The 16,509-nt window shown below is 42.1% G+C and overlaps 2 protein-coding genes across 5 annotated transcripts in view; one reads left to right on the plus strand and one right to left on the minus strand.

Annotated features, from left to right (window-relative positions):
- TNFAIP8L3 (TNF alpha induced protein 8 like 3) overlaps positions 1 to 16,509 on the minus strand; it is a 44,718-nt gene that overhangs the window by 25,779 nt on the left and 2,430 nt on the right. The gene's annotated exons all lie outside the window — the stretch shown is intronic.
- GLDN (gliomedin) overlaps positions 1,595 to 16,509 on the plus strand; it is a 93,291-nt gene continuing 78,376 nt past the window's right edge. For 2 of the 4 annotated variants that reach the window (XM_064388623.1, XM_064388626.1), the window contains exon 1: positions 1,599 to 1,987. In XM_064388623.1, the coding sequence (XP_064244693.1) occupies positions 1,736 to 1,987 (252 nt within the window). In that variant the 5' untranslated portion in view covers positions 1,599 to 1,735. Of the gene's footprint in view, positions 1,988 to 16,509 lie in introns of all 4 variants that reach the window. The other 2 variants (XM_064388624.1, XM_064388627.1) reach the window with 2 other exon arrangements.

A 16,509-nucleotide genomic window follows, 5' to 3' on the forward strand; every position in this document is an offset into this window, starting at 1 on the left:
CAAATGACACAGCCAAGACTGATTTCTGTTGAAGACTATGATGTTTACCCTTGTTTGGGTAAATAAGATATACAGAAGGCAAGGATAATCAGTTATTTTGTGTATCCTAAACCTTTCCAGTCCCAAATAATTTCCACATAAAATTATACCTTCAAATCTCCTAAAAAAGCCCAGTAGCATCTTTTACTTCCCACCTTCTCCCAAGCTGTAACCTTTTCCTCCTGTATATGTTATCCATGTCAGAAAACAAATTCCTTTTGTTTTAATTTATCCAATCACATCATCTTTGTTTGTACCCATCAGATTTGACACTCAAGCTGAGAATTTTCATTAAGGCCTGCAAAAGGACAGATTTTGGGACACAGCTAATCATGATTCCTTTATCCTTCCCATGTGTTACAAACCACTCCAGGAAATGTAAACTTTCCAAAGCTTTTTAGCATTTGAACATTTTGATTGAGAACGAATCTTCAGCCTGTCAGTTGTGTTGGTTTGTGCTTTTAAACATGAACGGTGTCTCTTTCTGCTCATGGCAGGGATCCCACTTCACACATCAGCTAATTAACCACAATTTAGACTGAAGTACCAATGATTACTCTGCTGTTTCTTAGCAACCATGAAAGACATGGTAAAGGATGTGAGACAGAGACCCAAATAACATCATTTCCAGATTGAGAACTTCCACCTAGACTAACCTACGAGTGGGACAGTAAATGAAGTTTAAATTTCTATTCCCCTACTTCAGTGCTATGTCCCTTTTAGGCTCTTGACTGTGTGCTTTTCCCAGTCCATGATGACAGGTAAGCATTTAACTTCCCCAGAGCTGATGACACCTGCTAGCTACTCCAAAAAAAACACCAACCAAACAAAAAAAAACTTGTAAGGCTTAATTAGAAAAATATTTCCTGCATTATTCCCATGTGATGACTTATGTCTAGCACCAATTCCTCACTTGATGAGAGTTCTACCAAACTAAAGCTGCAAGGTCAGGCCTTGCTTCAGTGTTACACAACAAACAAAAATCTATTTTATTAGTAGCAAATTGGTAGCAGGTAATTATGTTTTTCCTCTTAATCCTAATAAGGTATTTTGAGCATTTAAATTGCCTTACTCTGATCTGAAGATACTTATTTTATGTATTAACCAACTTTATACTGCAAGACAATTCTGTCAATGCTTTTCAAAACTATTGACAGAATTAAAAAAAGTGACCACTGAAAGTCCAATTAAAAATCAAATCCCTTTAATATTTGATGAATCCTTTTATGACTCACCACGTAGTTCTATTCTGTGATTGCTACTTCCATATGATGATGTCAATAGTGCAGACTTAATTTTTATTCTGGAAGAAATGGAAGATTGGTTTCTGTGACCCTATTTATATTCTGCTTTTGAACACAGGAATGACTGAAGTAGAAAACCAAAAACGCAGACTTTGAAGTACCAAACTAGGACAAAAATGGATGGCTCATAATCAGCTGAGGCAGGTAGCCACATTTTGGGTGGTGTGTCCGAGGCACACGGGAGGTGCAGCCATGGGAGACACACGTGGTGACACTGCCTGGGAAGGCTGCACGGCAGGGATGAGCTCTGTGCCAGCACTGGGGGTCCCCTGGGTCACCTGAGGGCACAACCCCTGCAGGATGCAGGACTTCAGTGCCTGCACCACCCCTGTGCCAGGGCTGCAGCCTGGGATGGCAAACCCTCCTGGCACCCAGGGCAGAACAGGGGTGCAATGGGGACACCTGCCAGCCCCTGTGCAGGGGCACCCTCCTGGGAGAGAGCCCTGGCCCCAGCACGGTGCTGCTGTCCCCCCTGGCCCCAGGTGCTCCCCATCAGCAGAGCCAGGGCTGCACTGACCAGCGGCACCTGGGGAAACGTGGGAGGGCAGGGCAGGGGGGTTATCCCTGCAGGGAAGCCTGGGAAAGCCTGCAGAATCCTGCAGGTGGCTGTGGAAGGCTGGAACGTGGGACACAAGACTTGTAAGGTGAGTGTGCAGCTCCTGGTTTTCCTGCTTGGGGCTGTTTGTTGTGAGAAGTTGCTTTGCTGGTATCACAATGTGCTTGGTTGTTTGGGGTTTTGCTGCTGTGAGGCGTGGTGTGCTGGGCTGGAAGGAGCCCTGTCCCACCTGGGGCCTGCAGGCAAAACCTCTGTGAGAGATGGTGGCTTGGTCACAGTGCCCCAGGTCTGTGTAGGGTAGAGGTTTGTGGTCCTTTTGCTGCTCTGGCAGCAGGCACAGGTGAACCTGGGGCTGTCTGCATGGTTGCTGTAGTTCTGTTTCATTATGTCATGGAACTGAGAATGGATCCAGCTACTTGTATAAGGTTTTTATTGTTTTTGCTGAAAGAAGCTGAATGTACAAACCTGACATTACAGTTCTTTACTCATACATTCATAGTGGTGCCTGGCAGGGCATTTGGCAAAGTTTTGCAAGAATCAAGGAGTCAATTCCCCTGGCACTGTGTGGTGACACCTCCACCAGCCAGTCTGACTATGGGTTTAAAGGACACCTCTTCATTTCCTGACTTTTAAAATAAAGCTAGTTTGGCAATGATTTTTGCCTGTTTAGGTTGTGTGGTTTTCTTTTTTGTTGTGTTTGGTTTTGGCTTTTTAAATTTTTTTTTTGTTGGTTGGTTTGTTGTTTTTTTTTAAAGCAGAGATATTAATTAGTAGTCTGAAACAAAGAGAGGAAACTATTGGATTAATCAGTTTAAGTAAGTACATTCTCCATGCTCAAGAGGAGTTCACAGAAAGGGTATTTTCTTGTAGTGCAAGTTTACATGGTCCTTGGGAATATTGTTTATTATCATTTTAACTGCTTTCTATTGAGGTATTTTATTTCATCTAGAAGAGCAATGAATGTGTATCTCCTTTAATATTCAAATGAATATCATCAAGGCTTGATAAGTTTATTTCTGGCAGCAGCATAGCTGAACATGATGCCAATCACTTTGTTATAGTAGTCCTGTTTGTGCATTGCACTTCAGTACTTTTGCTCTGAGTGCTTTTCTTGTACAGCTCAGAGAGACTTTGCAGCTCTCTCCCTGAGAGGAAAAATGACTTTCCCCCTTGTCTTCCCTCTAGGCAATAAAACTAGAAAACCTTTTTTTTTCCTCCCCCTCTTTCAGTCTGTTTACATTTTTCCAGGGGAAAGTTAGAGCACTATGAAATAAGGACTAAGGCTAACTATAACTCATAGGTTCTAACATTCCTTTTTATTTCTGGTTAAAAATCAGATTCCCAAGACAGATGGTCTGTTTAGTCTATCTTAGGTCACTTCAGGAACAGGTCTACTATAGTAAGATTGTTTTTTCCTGCTATATATAGCTGTGTTATAACAAGATTAAAATAAAAACCCCAGATGTTTAATGTATAAAATTACATTGTCCAGTTTGACAGAACGTGTGTCTGCTCCTCAGCACCTACACTTGGTATTCATTTGTCTCCTGGCCCCACTGCACTGTTGAGCTGTAAATCAATGAATAATCAGTTTGCAGGCTGTGAGTAGATGGTGTATTTTTAAATAAAATCCCCCTTCCTTTATTTCCAGCTGTAACTTATACCCACAAATTGCTTCTAGTAGGCATTAGTCAAGTTGTATCTACAACTACCTATGGGTGATATATTTTGCTATTAATTAAGAGGGGGAAGTTTGCCATGAGGTGTCAATAGTGGCTGTGGGGTATGGAAGTACAAATATTATTGACAGACCACCAGGTACAATCTGCTGATGGTTTGGGCTGGCTCTTTTTCTGCTCTCAAAGCCAGCTGGCACAGGGGGTGGCTGCACCTGGCTCCTGCAGGAACATTGGCTTCCAGACAGTGAGGCCAGTCCAGGCTACAGGGCAGTGCCTGCTGTAGCAATTAGGGGTCAGCAGTACCCCAGGTGAGGCTGGGAGGAATCAATCTGAGATGAGAATGGATTGTGAAAGTGATCTGATAACAAGGGGTGCACTTGATCTCATGGCTCAATGCCATCGATGGTTTTTTGGCTTGCTGTGGATTGGAGGATAAGGATATTCGAGTATGTTTTTTAATTTATTTTTTTCAGCTGTCTTTATGAGCCTCTGCAACTGAACTGTCAGCATTTACACCTTGGAAAGCAATGTTTGTGTTAAAAATCACCTGCAATGTCATTAGGTAACTGATCACTGAATGAGGTGCAGGTGGCAGGGGCTGTTTGGCTGATGTTAGGATGGAGCAATCTACACAGCTATTAAGTGAAGGAATTACACCCTCCAGAACAATTGGAGGCTTTATCTAAAAGACTGTCAGTGTTAAAACGAGATAGAGTTAAGGACTGAGTTTTGGCAAAGGTTATTCTGTGTGCTCACATGGAAAGTGAGTCAGGTTTGGTGTAAAAAATGGTTGTTTACATCACTGAGCTACAGCTCTGAACTGCTGTGTATTGTTTCAGCGCCATAGAAACCTGGGGTTGAAGGGAAAAAATCTTATATATCAATCATCTAATCCATTTCTTTTTCTGATAAGGCTAACTGGCTAGAAGAGATAGTTGTCTGAGATGTTCCTTCTCAGTGGTTGTAACCCTGATTTTCCTAAAGTCAGGCTGGATCTCCCTGGCTGCAAGCTTGCTGAGTGCCTCTTGTCCCTCCAGCAGCCACTGATCCCTCTGTGCAATAACAGGGCTCAGCATTCTTCCCGTATGTGTGACTGTGGAAAATGTTGTCTTGCCATGACTTCATTTCTAGGTTAAATAAACTGATCTTGAGAAGTCAGAGAATGAAAATAACACTATCCACTACAGCTGCTTACTAGGAAGTCTTTAACCTGTGTTTCTACAAGCAAGGTGACTCTTGGAGCTCTGTTAATGAAAAGCTGTTTTTTGGCTGGAGCTGCCTTTGGAGTTTGTTGTATTTCATCTGGCTTTGTAGAATTTGGGGGTTGGAGCCAGGTGACCAGACCTTGTGACCTTTGAACAGGACTTAGTGTTTCTTGCACTCAGGCACTGCCTGAGATGAAGCAGCGTAGGGCAGATGGTTTTAAAGCACAAATTCACACCCTAGGAAGCCAGCTTCCTGCAGGGAAGGCTTAACAGACAGGACTGGAAAATGTCCATATTCCTTGGCCTGCACACAAGGGAGCTTGGCAGCAAGCACCTCTTGAGATGATTTTGTGGGTGGGTTATATATGTGAAGTCCACACAAACACCTTTGTGCAAGTAATAAAACTTGGGCTGCAGAGAAGGGAGTGGCTCTGTGTGAGGTGGGAACACTTTTCCCTGTGGCTTCCAGCAGGTTTCTCATGGATGATGGAGTGTTACACCATGGTGTGTGTACAGAGGCCATTCCTGTGTCCAACACTTGATCTTTTTTTTGTGCTTGATCCCACCTTGCAAAGACTTGGATCAAAGAATATACCAGCAGTCATCAGCAGGTTAATGCTGCCAAACCCTTTCTGGTAAATTCTCTCTGGGTGAATGGCTTTCCTCATTTCAGAAAGAACATATTAAAGGGAAAAGCAAAGTAACACAGGATAACTTCAAATTGAGAGGTCTGTTTTGATTCCAAACATATTTTCACTGCCAGAAAGCAAAACAGTTGGAATCAGAAACAAATGGAAAAATGGAGGAGAAAAATGTGTGCTCCCTTTAGCTCAACTGATAAAAATATGAATTTTCTACTTTTGCTTGTAACATTCCTTCGTCTTATGATATGCAGTAGCACTGTTTATTGAAAAATATAATTTCAGTCATCTGATTAATGTGACAAAAAGTCAAGTCTGGTTAAGATAAAGTAGTGTACAAACTGCAGTCTTTTTTATGAACAACTTCTGAAAGTCCCTATTGAATGCATATGTATCTTTCACATTTAAGATGATGTGTGAACTGCAGAAGTGCAGATTTTTTTCTCTGGTAGGGAAGGAAGCCCTCTGATAATGTACCTATAAAAGTACCATGGGGGACCATGCTCTGCATTAATATTAGTATTCACATGCTTTTCATAAAACATCTCAGGGTTCTCACTGCAAAAGTGTAATGACAGACATTCCTCATCTAAAAATAGTGAAGGTAAAAATAGAGAAAGAAGACCAGGAATGGGAGGAGAAATAGACACAACTGAAAAACTTGCTTAAGGCTGTCATTAGGATCCTGCTGACAGCCCAGTACTTTATCCACCAGATTTTGAAAAGTTATCATATGGGAGGTTGCACAGAGAAATTAGCCCAGTATCTTTGCAGTGTCCTTAAATTTCCAGTTTCATTTGCTTTGAAATTCAGGAAGGTGTTATTTAACAGAAACCTAAAGCTGCAAGGTGTATTTTGGAAGATATACCGATTACAGGTGCCTTTTACAATGTACTAAATTGGTTTAATGTGAATACAGTGTTACTGGTGCACAAACCTAACTGGGATGTCACGCAAAGAATTCCTGCCACTGCAGGTTTGTTTGGTTTTTTTGTGTATGTGTTTGGGGTTTTTTATGAAGGAAAAACTTATTTGGATATTTTCTTTCCATCTTTTTCCAAATGAGCATGTGAAAACATGGCAAAGCTTCTTAAATGCTGCCATTCTCTGTTACTCTGCATGTCTGTCTCTGAGTACTCTGTTAGAACAGCTCTGAATTACATAAACCCCAAATCAGCAACCCATCTGTTGAAATCTGACACATCCATGCACATCCTGCACTTCCTAAACCCTTTCAGTGCAGCCATCTAACATTTCTTCTGTGATGTCTGCTCTGTCTAAATAACTGCTACTGCAGAATCAGCCTTTCAATGGCTCAGGCAGCACTGTCCCAGGATTAATTATTTTGCTATAGACAAGCTTCTTGTTCCCCTCTATCATCATGAAAGCTGTGTGTCTGTGAGCCCAAGTGGAAGTGACTTTAAATACCAATTTTGTGTGTTTGTGATCTTATTAACTCCTTTGTGGTGTGTCTGCTAAAAAGACAGAAGGCAAAAAATCAAGTGAGAGCATCTGGACCAGCTCCTTCCACAATCCAGGTCTGGCACCCTCAAGGGCTGAGCAGGAGCTGCACAAGGTGTGCATGCAGGGTTTCTCCCTCAGCAGCAGCACTGTGACTCCCATGGGATGCAGTTTCCTGGCCATGGTGCTGCTTAGGGCAGAGACTCCTCTGTCCCCACTGGCTCTGCAGTTCTGGTGGCACAATCAAACCCTGTAGCATTCTTTCTTCCCCAGAGCTGTTATTCCACACTATACATCTCAAGAGTTGTGGAGGCTATGCCTTCTCTGGCTTATTCAGGTTGTGACATTTATTAAAAATATTTAAAACTCAGTGTTACCTACTGATGTGTGTGCAGCTCCCATTGGTGGTAACAGAGAATGATGATTAGTAGAGTGAAAAACGTGAACCAGCAGGATAAATGACTTCCACTCTGCACAACACTGTTCTCTTTACTAGGTGTTTCTGATGTTCTCTATGTTCCTGTGCAGGAAATTGCTTTTTTATTGTTTGTCTTTCTGCCTCCCTGGGGATGGTGTTAACAAACCTCCTGAAGGCTGTGACTTGAAAGTCTTCAGAGTTCCTTCTATATATAGCATTTCCTTACTTAGGGAAAATCTTTGTTGTCCACTTTACATATGTATAAAAAAGCTTAGTTATATTCAGTCACATGCTGTTTGTACAAAAAATGTTTTCAACTCAAAAGGTGCTAGACCAAGGCAAGTTTCAAGCCAAATGAATTCAAGTAGATAGCTGTAAAACTTCTTCAGCAACAAAATTACTGTGAGCTTTATGATCTCATGTGTATTTTTATCACTTTATCATAGTAAAGAAACCACATTGCGTTAAAAGCAAGCTAAGTACTTATTTAAAGATTTGTTTTCAATCCCTTTAATGGCATATGAGCAGAGTTTGTATTTTAGTCAACAATGAAGTGACTAAGCATAGGCCTTAACTGTCCCTAAAATAATGCCCATTAAGAAGTGTAACTGCTGCCTTAATGCCTGCAAAAGAGAGGAAAGAAGGGAAGTATTCCAGAACTGGTTGTTTAACATAAGGATGTGCATGCTATCTGAATGCCATCAGATGAGGCTACGAGGAAAAAGGAATTATAAATATAGAAAAGCTTCTTCAGTGACAAGTATATAATTATTTTTTAAACAACCTCTTGCAGTCTGCATGGGTTATTTGGTATGTCTAGTCATGCTTTATTTCGGTGCTCAGCCAGAGGTATCTCACGTGCCCACTTCTGCTTGTCATTGACTGCAGTAACTTCAAGGAAATTAAATTCTGTTCTACCAAAATATGGAAAACACTGAATAATCTCTCCCCCACCATCACCCTAAATTCTCTTCCTACCTGTCACTTGTCTCTTATTTAATACTACTGGGCTGTTGCTAAGGCAGCGCTTCCCTCGCCAGGCTCTGGAAGGTAAATACACAGAGCTCCAAAAGCAGGAACAACCGTGACCCGCCCTGCAGACACGGAAGGGCAAAGGCACACACAGCCCTGGGCAATCCAACAGAGATTCTGGCTGCAGAATGGTGTGGTGGGAGATGTCCTGCTGCCCTGTGCCAGGCCAAGGGAGAAGGGCAGAGCTGTGCCCTCCCTGTCTGCTGGGCAGGACTGTGTCCCCTCTCTGTCACTCACAGGGAGCTGCTGACCAAGGACATGTGAGGTGGCTTGGACAGAGCCAGCAATCCAGAGAGAGATGCTGTGGTGGAAAATGGGGACCCTGTTTCTGGGAATCTTGTTTCTCTTTCCTGTCATTGTTTTTGGAAAAATCCCTTCACCAGGATTTTTCTCCTGGGAACCTGAGAAGCCTCAGAGAAAAAGGAAAACAATATTCTCTCATTTGTTTCCCCTGTGTTTGGCTACTTTGGAATGTGGTTTGGAGATTGTTAACCAACAGGTGATTGTTTCATTGGGTTCTGCTGTGAATTGTTTTTACTTATTGGCCAATTATGGCCAAGCTGTGTGGGACTCTGGAGAGAGTCACAAGTTTTTCATTGGTATTTTTTAGTCTCCTGTCTGTATCCTTTCTGTATTCTTTAGTATAGCTTAGTATAGTATTCTTTAACATAATATAAATAATAATAAATTAACCTTCTAAGAACATGGAGTCAGATTCATAATTTCCTTCCTTTGTCTGGGAACCTCACAAATATGAGACTTCTCCAGGGATGGAAGATGAAACCTGAGTGTCAGGGTGGCTGCTGATCCTCCAAAGGGCAGAATGGGCCCAATTTTAGTTCAATTCAGCTCAGGCCAGGCAGTAGCAGAGTGGAAGGGTGGATGTGGGCACTGTTCTGGTGAGTCTGTACCTACTTGGCAATTCCTGAGCTTCAGCCCTTTCCCTGAAGCCTCCCTCGGTGCGTTTCTGTGCTCTCATCCTTGTCTTATTGGCAGAAGAAAATCAAAATAGACAGTTTTGTCCCAAGTGAAGACAAGTTTACTTTACAGAAGCGTATTTTGCCTTCACTGCCTTTTCACAGCTGTTTAAAGCTTCTGACTGCTTTCTAGAGGCAATTTCTATGAATTCTCTTCTAATATTTTTTTAATGAAAGCATATTGTCACTTTTTAATAAATACATATTTGTAACCTCATGTGAGGGAGATCTGCATGTGATCTGTGTGTGATTCAACACAACTCTGTGATTCAACACAACTCTGCAAAATGGCAAGGCTCTGGTTTCCTCTATTCCTTGTAGTTAAGCTCTATCACTAGAAAACAGTGTCCTCCTCTGACCTCGTTTGGTCAGTGACAGTCACAGACTGCTGTGTCTGCTGACAGATGCAATTCTGCCCTGGACCTGCTATTCAAGCCCAATGACTTGAGCTTATAGGGGTGAGGATATACTGTTTCTTCAAGGAGTTGTTTGTTCAGGAATGCATTCTGGAAGTAGCTGGGAAGCCCTTGTTATCTGTGAAGATGCTATCTCACTTTCTGGCAAATATTGCATCTACCTGTTTCTGTATTTCAAAATCAAATTAACTTTCCTGATCCCACTTGGAAGCCCACTGTCTGTATTTTTTGTTTGCCAGAAGAGGCATGTTAGCTCCTGTTTCTAGCACCTTTAATTACAATGCCAAGTCAATATCTTACTGCCATCAATTTCCCCTCTCTTGAAATATAACCTCACAGCATCTACTCCCTTTTTTTAGCAGTAGAAATCATAAACCCAAGAGCATTTGAGAAGGAAAATAAATCAGATCAGTACTGGAAGAATTGAGGCCTGAGGAGGACAGCATACTGGTTGAGGCACAGAGAAGAGAGCTCAGTTAAGTGCTAGGAGGATGTGGGTATCTGGAGAATGAACACAAATTGTTAGTGTAAGATATGAGGGTGGATAGGAAAAGGGAGAATTTAAAAGTATTCTAGAGGTTAGAAGATGGAGAATATAGCCAAAATCTGTGTGCTTGCCTTCCTGCAAGGGTCTCAGCCTCTTTGGTGGCAGGGGCAGCCAAAGCAAGGGTGCAAGGAGACTTCAGACCTTCCTTGCTCTCTCCATGTGCCTTTTCTCAAAGCAGGAGGAGCTTCTGCCTGTCCTCCCTCACTGCTCCTGATGGAGTGGAAACATCCATTATACCAGCACAACTATGGGGCAGCATGACACTGAAAGTGGCTGCTTTCAACTAGGCTTTCAGACACCTAGCACAGAGTAAAATCAACAAGTTCAAGAGAAAATCGTGCAGAAGTCAAGGACAGCAACTAGTTAAGAGCCCTAGCTCACAGTTTGGCTTCAGAACTACAGGAGGTATCCAGGTTTGGAGGATAAACAGATGCCAGCTGATTAACTACTAAGTATTGGGACTGCTTTAAGCCCTCCAGCATCTGATTTAATCCAAACTATGAAGTTAAATCATGGAATTGTGGAAAACATTGGTATTCATCTGTCCTTGAGACAATTTGTTCTTGGCTTTCCATCAGTTCTGTATGATTTCTGTAAGGGGAAGTGCTCTACAGAGAAATGCCAGTGGTGACTGTTTTGGATGAGTGTACAGGTCTGGGGGTTTTGGGTGGTTGTTTTCGTTTCTTGTTGTTGCATTTGCATTTGGCTGTGGGTTTTTGATTTGGGGGAGAGGAATGGACAGGACTGCAGGCAGGAGTAAACACTCTTGGGGCTATATCTGCCCCAAGGATGCAAAGTGTTATATCCTTCTTATGCAGGATAATCTGACCTTTAAGAACTGGTGTAGAAATAGACTCCTAAAAACCAATGCAGGTAAGAGAGAAGCCAGAGAAACCTCAGCTGAGGTCAGGCTAGATTCACACACCAGGAGCTACCTTCTGATACAGGTGAGGTTTTAATCACTGATCAGAAACTTACTCTTAGTGATATAGACTCTGGTGGATTTAAAGAGCACTGGTTAGTCCAAGGGGGTAAGAAGGGGACACACTGGCACTGTACAAAGTTTGTGCAATTGTTTTTTATGTATACTTAGGCTTGAACTTTTTGATCCCATTCTTAAACCTGTAATTCCAGGCAATGTTTTTCCTCACCAATTCTTTATCACTTTCTAATTAATCCAGTAGCTGTGCATCACAATGACTGTACTGATTACTTTTGTATCTACTAGTAAACATTCTTCCTAACAGTGGAGATGATTAATAATGTATAAAAATAGTGAGGCACCAACTATAACTGGCTTTGAAGTGAACATGAAGGTCATTCTTGATGCCTTTAGCTGACTTCCTTCTCACTTCTGGGAGTTAGAGGGAAATGCACAAAAACACAAAGCTAAAATTAAATGCAAGTAAACTAAAGCTACACATATGCACCTGGCATAACACTATATGGCACAGAGCTTTTGTTGAACAAATAATCTAAAAGATGGTTATCTTAGTAAAAAAAAAAAAAAATACCCCTGGCTTTGAAAAGTCTAAGAAACGTGTATTTGTTTTGATCTGCATCTGTCAGTGATTTGACCATGTAAACTATAGACTCTAAAAGTAAATGGAAAACTATTCCAAAAGGAAAAAGTAACACAATAATAGTATTAATACATTTCTTCAAAGAGAAAAAATTTAGTTTTTCCTGCAACACAAACTGCTTGGATAAACAAAGTCAATGCCAGGAATGAGATGGTGTTAAGTGAGGTATTAGGCTAACTTTTACTATTAGTGTTTCAGAAGATTGCCTTTCACGTTAAACTAGCACTAGTAAGATGACCTAGGAGACTATATCTCCATGGTGAAGTGTTTGTTTCATAGATGGCAATCTTCCTGCCCTATTTTGTGTTGTATCAACAGATGTCAGGCAAAATCTACACCTGCACAGAGGTTCTGGTCAGTCTGTTCCTCTGCAGAAAGGCTGAGCAGAGCCAACTGCTCCAACCTGACATAAACCAGCATCTGTACCAAGGAGGGATTAGTGACCACTGAAAAGACATCAAAGTGACTCTTGCTCTTTCTCAGCCTATTTTGTTAAAGATTTCTGCCTTAAAGAACAGAAAAACTCACTGGCTACCAGCCCATGTCTGAGCTCAGCTTGGCTTCTCAAGATGATGTCTGAGGCTTGGCTATGAAGCTGTAGCTATTGCAGCAAGTCCCAGCCTCCCATGAATCTCCTCCAGCTGCACTTGTCAGCCCATGAAATGACCTCCCATAATGTAACTGGCTAAGAGATTTCTGCAGGCAAACAGCAAATAACACACTTTTAATTGGGCAGGGCTCCAAACCCAGGTCTCAGCCCAGGGAAGCTGCCCTGAGCAGGGTCCCTGGACAGCCCTGAGCAGGCATTAGAGGCCAGAGCAAGAGTGAAGAACCTCTGCACCCTGCTCTGACCACAGGGTCTCAGTCTGTAAGTACACCAGCACAGAACCTTTTGTCCATGCATTGTGCTGCCATCTGGATACAGGCTGAATTCTTTCCCACACTCCAAATGTTGTTTAATTCATACTGGCCACTGTTATCCTCTGTCTCATGCCAGGACATTTAGTGGGAGGCTATCTAGCATGGGCTGAAACGGTGCCAGGAAGAGTATTAATAGATAAACAGTTTAGAGGATTGTGTACCACTGCTTGGGCTCACAGCCAGGTCCTGCTTAGTTTACCAGATAAAACAGCGAGGTCCCAGAAAGTTACAGGGTTCTCCTGCCTTCCTGGGAGGGCCTGTCACTCTAAGGCTGCTGTTGGGGATAGAATGAAAGTACCAAAGGTTTCTCACACAGGCCAGGTCTTCAGGAAAACTCTCTCATCTGTCTGGCACACTGTTGTCCTTTTCACCTGGGATTTATAGCTTGATTGCTCTGTTACCAGCTAAATAAGGTGACATACTCTTCCCACCATGACTTTTTAGTCTTTGCTGTAGAGGAGATGAAAGGCTAAGAGATTTATTTCTTCAAAGGGGAAGTGTGAGTTTTTTGAGGCAGTGTGCTCGTTGCTTTGTACAGGTCACTCCTTACTGCCAAAATATCACTTTAAATAGAACTCAGTCTCATCCCAGACCTTTGGCAAGGCAGACAGGAATGGCCAATAATTGCTGTGTGGCAGCAATTGCTTAATTTTCCTACTGATGAGTTTAATATGCCATCGTAAATTCCTTGTCCATATCCACATATTAGAAAGAGTGGAGGCCTCCTGCTCAGTGACTGCTAGCAGCATCACAGTTTCAGGTGGGGGAACAGCTTGGTCATGATCTTGCAGAGCAGGTGAGCTTGGGCTTCCATCCAGTGCTTCATGAAGCTCATATTTCCACTTGATTTTAAGAACGGAACCCTAAACAAACTGACTTGTTCAAGTGAATTATTGTTTGTCCAAGGTGTCTAGTCCAGTTGATAAAAGTGGAATTATTTATGGTCTTTACTATCCTTACAGTGTGGTTAGAATTTTTTCCCTTTAAAGTTTTTACTCTCTTTTTTTTCCTGCTGGACAAGACTCTCTAACTGGCAGCTGCTGTGCTAATGAGGGGTCTGTATGCAAATCAGCAGCCCAGGTGATTCCTGGAGGGAACACTAAAAGAAAAAATTCACCCAGCCAGGCTCTTGGCTCACATCCTGGCCCTGGCTGCTGCTGCCTGCTCATCCCAAAGCATCTCTTGCCCACTCTCTTGGCAGAGACCTGGGCTTGCCTCAGTTTGCAGTGTGATCCAGAAAGCCCTGAAACAGCCTGGTGCACGGGTCCCATGGCATGTTAGCTCATGTCTGTTGTCTGTCCATCTTTTTTAATTAGCTCTGTTTTCCTTTGTTGTCCAGCAGAAAGCAAAGGGAGAGCCTTTATTAGATAGTTGCTAGAAAGAGCTTCATAAAAATTCTTTGCTTTTTAAATATTTTTCTAGTTTTCATACCTAGAACATGTTATCTACTATTTCTTCTGGCTTGTCTGAAGTCTAATAAATATTATTGTTTATCTGATTTGGAACATTCTATGTAGAATCAAAACAAGGCTTTGGTAAACCAAACCCTTCCTCCTTCACACAAGTATTCCCTGGGGCAAAGGCTCTATTTTTCAAATGTGTGTGTGAAACTGCAAAAGGTTGAACAATGCCTACTTGCATTACACATAAGCATGTTACCGATGCCTCAAATAATAAATCTTAAATGTCTTCATTACCCTTTCTGATTAATTTTGTACTTACAAGAATATATTAACTCTTGAATGGCATTAACTCTGTAAAACAGTGATTAAGATATGTAACAGGCTTCAAAGATTAACATCACAGAACTACAGACAGTTCACATAACATGATAAATAATTTGCAGAAAAAATTACTTGCTAAGCATTGCAAATCAAATAACAGTACAGCTTTAGAAAAATTATTCATGACTGTAGAGGTCATTTTACCCCAGGAAATAATGTTTAAATTCATTGGGTTTTTTACCAAGTATATATTTATTGTCCAGGGAAAAGCTCAGATTATTTATCAAATAATTTTAAATGCATTACCATTTTTTGTGCTAAGATCTTGACTCTGTTGAAGATGTACTGAAGTCACAATCAGGCTCCCACTGCCCTTATGGATACAAGCCTGGTGATAAAGGTCACCTTCATTTCGTTATCCTTGCCATTATACAAAGCTGTATACAAGGCTTCACGCTGTCAACCCTTAAAAAAACCCCCAAAATCCCAAACCCCTGCCACCAATTTAGAGCTCTACTTGCAGCACAAGCTGCTCTTTCCTAGGCCAAATATCTTTTGACTTCCATGAAGGAAACCCAGAGAAGGGACCAGCAAGTTTGTCCTGCACAGTATGTTAAAACTTAATGAGGATTATCTGTATTGTTTTATACAGGCAATTTAGCCTCTCGTTATCTTATGTTACTACTGTAACATAACAACTCCATTAAAACAAATATGAAGAACCATGCTGTGCCATAGTGGCTTGCATAAAGGCTTAAATCAGTACACATAAAAGCTACTTGGCCAAATTCCTGCCTGTTTCAGCCAGGGAACCTAGGACAAGGCACACCAAATGAAGGTCTCACACCTTTGTTCTCCTAAATGCAGAATTTCCAAACCCACTGCAAAATCATTTCTGTTGGTGATGACCTGAATTTCTGTGAAATGTTACTCTGAAAGATGACATGGAGAATCATTCTTTCATGTGGCAGGATGACTGTGAAAGAACTGAGGGAAAGGAGACCATTACTCTATTGAAAAGGGCTTTTTTGAAACCCAACCTCTCAATAGGTGGACATTAAAAAGTGAGAACAATGTTCTATTTTAAGATTACCTGTTCAGTTCTTAAAAGCTCTTCTGTAGGACAAGAAAAAGAATGACTAGTCACCTCTGCAGTAAAACTAGAACTTTCATTAGCTAGCAAGCATGTAACTTTTCTTCTTTTGCACCACAATACATGACTTTTTCAGAATCATGAAGACCTTTTTAATGTTCTTAATAGGAGTCTGTCTCATGAGTAACCATTTTTGAAAACCAAAGCTTTTTGACCCTATAGACACCTTGAGTGCAGAGCAGTAATAGATGGGCGTGGGAGACTTGTGGGAGCCAAGGCTGTAGAGCTGAATGTTGTTAGAGGTGTGGTGGTTTTTGCTGTTTGTTTGCTTTAAAGTACAGCTGACATCTTGCACTGCTCATATACAAGGAGCTTTTTGTTTGCACCAAAGGAATATGAAGATGCTATTGTGACAACGTGTTTGGAATAAATATAGAAAAATACTCCTGCCTCCTTGAGACTCAAGTTTTAAGAGGGCTGTTAAGGCAAATGAGGCTGCTGGGATCTTGGAGCAAGATTCCAGCTGGTTCTTGGAAGCCACGTGTGTGTGGCAGATGGTGGGGGTGCACCAGGCAGCGTCCTGCACACCCGTGTGAGCCCAGGAACGGCAAGGGTGCCACTCACTGGGACAGAACAAAGGGCTGGGAGAGCACTGCACCAGCAGTGCAACCCCTGAAATCCCTGTGCTTTCAACATCTGTGTTGCATCAGCGTGGTGGAGCCCTGGAGACGAAGCAAAGTGCATCCCACGGGGCTCAGACAATCGGGCAGCCTCAGCAGTCCGGCAGGCAGGCTGAACCGTGCCAGCTGAAACCCGGGAGCTCTGAGGGCTGGCAAGGAGGAGAGCAAGCGAAACACCGGGGCTGCTGTCAGTTTCAGTGCAAATTTCTAGCTGTACTGAAGTCAGTTTCCGA

The sequence above is a fragment of the Passer domesticus genome, chromosome 14, assembly GCF_036417665.1.
Source record: "Passer domesticus isolate bPasDom1 chromosome 14, bPasDom1.hap1, whole genome shotgun sequence".
NCBI classification, from domain to species: domain Eukaryota; kingdom Metazoa; phylum Chordata; class Aves; order Passeriformes; family Passeridae; genus Passer; species Passer domesticus.